This window comes from Pteropus vampyrus, unplaced genomic scaffold (assembly GCF_000151845.1).
Source record: "Pteropus vampyrus isolate Shadow unplaced genomic scaffold, Pvam_2.0 Scaffold763, whole genome shotgun sequence".
Classification (NCBI taxonomy): Eukaryota; Metazoa; Chordata; class Mammalia; order Chiroptera; family Pteropodidae; genus Pteropus; species Pteropus vampyrus.
Genome location: NW_011889544.1, coordinates 58,190 through 64,407, shown reverse-complemented (window position 1 = coordinate 64,407; position 6,218 = coordinate 58,190). Strand labels below are relative to the sequence as shown.

At 45.2% G+C, this 6,218-nt stretch overlaps 1 gene segment (V, D, J or C); it reads left to right on the top strand.

The window, feature by feature from the left end:
* The first annotated feature begins 3,613 nt into the window (after positions 1-3,613).
* On the top strand, positions 3,614-4,539 carry LOC105309536. The segment is given in 3 exon segments: positions 3,614-3,676; positions 4,069-4,392; positions 4,505-4,539. Coding segments are annotated over 3 exon segments (405 nt in total).
* Positions 4,540-6,218: the final 1,679 nt, after the last annotated feature.

Here is a 6,218-nt window from a genome sequence, read left to right as displayed (position 1 = left end):
TTTTTTAAAGAAAAATCTCTAAACCTTGAACTTATGAAGTGAAACTACCCTTCAAACGTGAAAACAATATAAAACTTTTCCAAACATGCAGAAAGTTACAGAATCTATCACCAGTAGAACATCAAGAAAAAATAGGAACGGGTGCCTCAGACAGAAGGAAGATGATGCCAAATAGAAATGTCCATCTACACAGTGAACGTAAAGCATCACATAACGTCACTACATGGATAAAGAGAGAATCGTTCTGCCTTATGTTAATGCCCATAATTAACGTCATCGTGTGTAAATCAAAAATTAATAGCAATGCAAAGTGGTTTTTAATGAATATCTAAATCGAATTTATGACAGTGATAGCGTAACCGTTGGTGGAAAAACATGAGGAGATAGTCTCATCCTCTGTGTGAAGTGACATGACGTCACGGCAAGGTGGACCTGGACAAGTTAGTGCTGGATAAGTTACCATTAAAATAAACCTTGAATAACTAAGTCATAGCGAATCAGGTTTGTTCGTTGGGTCCAGAGAAACAGAACCAATAGGAAATAGACATAGATATAAATGTGGATGTGGATGTGGATGTGGATATGGGTATAGGTATGTATATGCATATGAATATGGTTATGGATATAGATAGATATACAGATATACATATAGATACAGATATGAATATGGATGTAGATGTTTCTGTATATAGAGAAACTTACCTATGCTGTACAGCTAATGTACTGGGGTAGATAGATACATAGTTTGAGATTTTAAGGAGTTGGCTCATGCAACTCTCAGATTGGCAAGTCCGAAATCCGTAGGACAAGCAGGAGGCTGCTTATTCAGGTAAAACATTTTTCGTGTGTGTGCTGCATCCAAATTAAGTAGGAATAATTGAACATATTAAGTGAGGACACGAAGAAAATAAAAATATTTCAATCAAACTCCTAGATATTAAAAAAAACAGTATCTGATTTATAAATAACTTTTGTCATAATTACTTACACTCATCTCTGAAGGTGACATTGTGCACATGGCCCGACAACGTGTTGACTTCGAACATGTACACAGAATGTGCAATGTGTCAGGAAGAAATCTGCATGGCTCCCCACGGTGACCCCAGAGGGAGATGCTTAGGTTACAGGTGAGACCAGGCTGCTTGGTGACCGAGACGGGATCCTGAAGAAATAATAGATCCTTTAGGGAAGGAAGTTCATAATCCCACCATGATCAAATTCCTTAAACCAGTGTCGAATGGACAATCGAAAAACCCTTAGAGAGAGGACACAGGTTCTATACAGAGAGGGAGCAGAGAGATCAGAGCCGAGCTCTCCATCCAGACAGCGCAAACAGAAGAGAGTGGAGTGATGTCTCCAGAATAATAAAAGTGAAAACAAAAAAAAGCAATAATGAGAACAAAAAATCTGTCCATTTTGAAGTCTTTACTCACTGACAGTATCTTTCAAAAAAGAAGACAAAATACAACGTTCTCAATGCCTTTAATATTCAGAACAACCAGATGCTCCCCACAGGGCACTGACTCCACTCTCCCCAAACACACTTCCTGTTACGTGTTCATCTTCCCATCCTGACAGAGCCCAGTGTCACCTCACCGGAGAGGCCTCCTTCAGCCTCTCACCGCACAGTACCTGCTTGTCACTTTTTGCCTGGTATCAACCAATTATCTGGACGTCACCAACAGCTGCACAATTATTCCCTTATCATCATTTGAATTATTGATGGATTTCTATTAATCGTTACCTTCATTAGTCAAGATTTTTTTTTAATGCAAGAACTTACACATAACAATCAGAAGCATGAACAGACAAGAGCTTGTTTTTCTCCTGCAACAATAAGACAGGAGTCAGTTCATTGTTCTCCAGATCCTTAGCAATTCAACGAGGTCCCAGATCTTTCTTACCTTCTGGTCCACCATATCTACTGCAAAGGCTTCACTTTCATTCTGTTTGAAGACAGAGCTCAGGATGGCTGCTGCAGCTCCAGCTTTCACATTCAAGTTCAGGAGGAAAGGCACTGCATATATCTAGTCTGTTTATTTATGTCACAAGAGCAAAAGTTCCTTGGAAAGAAACCCAGCTGACTGACACATCCATGGACCAACACTGTGCCACAAGGTCAATCCTGGCCAATAGGGAACTGAGATTAGCAATTGCCTGGATATAAATAATTATTTAAGGCAACATAAAGTGAGAAGGGGTGGAGTCTGCCTGCTGTGTCACTCAAACAAGTGTGTTCGCTAGGCTGACCGAGCCACACAACGGTAACTCAGAGACAGGGGCTATGTCTTATTCACATTGATTCCCCAGGATGGAATGTCGGCCCGTCAAAAGTGTCGAAATCAATATTTGTTGGGGAGTGTTCTCCTGTCTCTGGAGTAGTGGACTCCGCCGCCCTATGTGGGCCCTCCACCAGCAGAGGGCACCAGTGAGAGAAAGCCCTTGAATCCGGTGTTCTCTGGGCCAAGACCCAGAACTACACCCAGAAACACCCACCACCCCAGAGATACATGCAATGATGCTTCAGGAAAGCGCTGACACCTCCTCCTCTAAATGAACCTGATCATATTTTCATGGGCAATCTGAGCCTCCTCTACCTGGCCTGAGGAAGGCAGTGGTCACATAAAAGAGAGTAATTTCTCCCCTGGGCCAGCAGTCCATCGGTCAGGGAATCAGAACTAGAACCGTGGGTTCAGAACCTACAAACACCTGTACCAAGGGTGCCCCTGCATCACCACAGCCAGTTCTTAGCGGCCACCAGAGGGCAGCAGAGACCACCTGGCAAAGACATCTGGAGGTGGAGTGAACCAGGGCATAAGGGGTTCTAACATGCAGGAGGGTTGTTAACCATCACCTCATACCTGGAAAAAAATGTATGTTTTCTACACTACCATCTTTTATGTAAACTTCTGACTCCATGTCTGTCAGATGTGTTGATGTAGACTCTGCCTGTTCCTCTAGCGTAGGTCCAGGTATTTCATTCCTCTCCAGCCCACTCCATTCGTGCTAAAATTCTGTTCCTCTTCAACTTTTCTCAGCAACAAGATCTGTCCCTGTGCACACTGCGTTAGGGTTGGGTGACAGAGGCACAGCATGTACGACCTGCCCCAGGAGCTCTCACCAAGCACAGAAACTCACAGCACCTCAGTGGCTCCTAAACAGTCTGTGCAGACAGGGCAAGGTGGGAATGAGCTCAGGTTCTGATGCTCACAGACTGTGATCCGGTTAGGAGGCTGCACTGACCTAAGGCTCGTATGGTCACCGCTATAGTCATCATTCTATAATGTGTTCAGAACATGCGGACACTTCACCTCTGAACTCTCTGTGACCAGGTCTACCTGAGTGTGAGGACATGAGACAGTCTGTGGTAGATGTGTCAGCCACAGACTATGGCACCAGACAGTGGATCAGAATTCCCTGGGCGGAGGGTGGGGTCTTCAGGGAACGCACCTCCCCTTTCTGTGTTCCTTGAGGCTGAGCCCTTTACTGAAACCACAAGCTCCTCAGACAGCATCCCTAACCCGTGTTGATTTGCATACCCAGCAGCTCTCTCAGCAAGGGGATAAGAGAAGCCTGGGAGGACAGCTGCCCAGTCTCAGGCCCAGAGAGCAGAACTGAGCTGCTTCTACCATGGCCTGGACTCCTCTCCTCCTCGGCCTCCTCGCTCACTGCTCAGGTGCTGCACCCAGGCTCACACCCAACAGGAGCACCAGAGTCTGGACAAGCCTGGCTCTGACTCTGTGCTCAGCAGGGAGCTACCAGCAGGGGCAGGATGCTAAAGTCCCTGCTACAGATTGAGGGCCTAGACAGGTCTGAATAACCCTACTGTGCTCACTGGCTCTGTGTGAGCCCTGAAGGGCTGCACCTGCCAGAGCATGAAGGGCTTCTCATTGCAGAAGCTCCGTCCTCCGGCCAGGCCCAAAGGCCATTGGGGTTAGGATAGATAGCGATGTTAGGGCATCCTGTGGATTCAAAGAAACTCTGGAGCTCGTTCCAGGCCAGGCAGACTGTATTTCCTGGAGATGAGACTCAGTTCTGGACGCCCCCCTCTCCTTTTCTCTCTTGCAGGCTCCGTGGCGTCCTATGAGCTGACTCAGCGACTCTCACTCTCTGTGGCTCCGGGACAGACAGCAAAGATCACCTGTGAAGGAAACAATATTGGTGATAAATACTGTTACTGGTACCAGCAGAAGCCAGGCCAGGCCCCCGTGCTGGTCATCTATAAGGATAACGAGCGGCCCTCTGGAATCCCTGACCGATTCTCAGGCTCCAACTCGGGAAACACAGCCACCTTGACCATCAGCGGGGCCCGGGCTGAGGACGAGGCTGACTATTACTGTGCTGTGTGGGACAATAGTGATAATGCTCACAGTGACACAGGCAGATGGGGAAGTGAGACAAAAACTGTCTGCCCCATCTGTGTCACACACTCCTGCAAACCCAGAAGCATTGTAGACAATGCTATAAGCAGGTCTGGTCCAGATCCCCAGATCTCAGATTCCAGGCTTCTCCCTCCTCAAGCCCTCAGCAGCTCTGTAGAAGCTGTACCAACAATGGATACATAAACAATCATTATAATTATATTTCATTTTATTTGTGGGTAGAGATAAGACTGAACACATTAGGAACAGGAATTAAAGACATTCTAAAAATATATAATCAATTTCATGAAGATGAATTACATGGTCTGCGATTTAAAAAAAACACTGAATGAGACTGATGTCATATTAAATGCTTCAAAAGAAATCAGTAAAATTGTTGACATGGTGAATGAAACTATTCAAAATAAAACACAGAAAGAAAAAAGACTGAAAAACTGATGAAGCTTCAAGTGATGTAGGAGCAATTCATACAGCCTAAATAGTGTGTAATTTGGGCCCCTGAGGGAGACAAGAAGAGGAAGGAGTTGATAAATAGACAAAGGATTGGAAGAAATGATAGGCCTTAATTTTCCAAATTTGCTGAGACCGTAAACAAATATATCCAGGAAACTCAACAAACCTCAGCCTCAGGAAACATGGAAGTGGCACCAACACACACCTTGTGGAATTGCTACAAATCAGTGATGAAGAGACGCTGTGAAAAGAAGCCAGAGAAAAAGACACTTCGTGTACAGAGGGACAACGGTCATGATGACATCAGATTTCTCATGAAAGCAGTGCAAGCAAGTAGATTGTGGAGCAACATCTTTAAAACACTAAAAGAAAAAAATCTGTCAACTTTGAATTCTTTACCCAGTGAAAATATTATTCAATAAAAGAAAGCAATATCCTACATTATCAAAGTCCTATGATGGCCAGGCCATGATGGGGACAGCAATGAGCCAGGGGGACACAAGCGCTGCCACCCAGCCCGGCCCTCAGTCTCCCTCCCTCCTGCCCTGGTCAAGCGCTGCCCTAAAGAGCCAGAGTCTGAACCCAGGACCACTGGGTTTCTCTTGTGACCTCACTCCACTTTTCTCTGTTTTCTGTGAATCTCTCTGGGCCTGAACTTTACATCTTCTGTAATGAGAAATGCAATAATGACTTTCCGAAGCTCCATTTTCCCAGTTAAATAGTACAAACTCCAAAAATGGGACTCATGGGAGTCTCAGTGAGTGGGCCCCAAGTCTTGGAATCTTCTGTCCTTTCTCTGAGGAATCCAAGGACAGGGGCTCAGTACAGACAATGCTTCTGGGTGATGGATATGGTCCAAGTCCAAGTAGCAAGAGGATTCCAGGTCATCAAAATGGCAGCCAAGTGCAGTGTGGAATTTCTACCCCGTGAACTCTGAGAAGTTTGTGATGAATTCGAAATAATATTAGTGATAATGACTATGAGGACTGTGGTGATGATGATGGTGATGATGATGATGAAACACATGCACAACTTTAGTTTAGAGCTTTAGTGCAAGAAGTTCAACTGTTCCGGGTGATAACATAGCTGAGCTGCTCATATATGAGTGAAAAAAGCAACATTCTTGCTTCCAAAACACAGAAGAAATGAGGTGGCCTACAAGGTGTCACACGGATTTCCCTAGACTTTTATATTTTGCAGTTGACGTACAGTTTATCTTGTACTCTGCATTCTTCTAATAAAAACAAAGGGTAAAGAAAGGGCATTTCGACCCTGGTACATGGTTACGAAAATTTCCTCTGCCTCTTCCCAAAGCCCTCATTCCACCTTTCTGTGCTGGGCTGGGCAGCGCAAGGCGGGGGTCACAGTGACACAGAGAGAGGG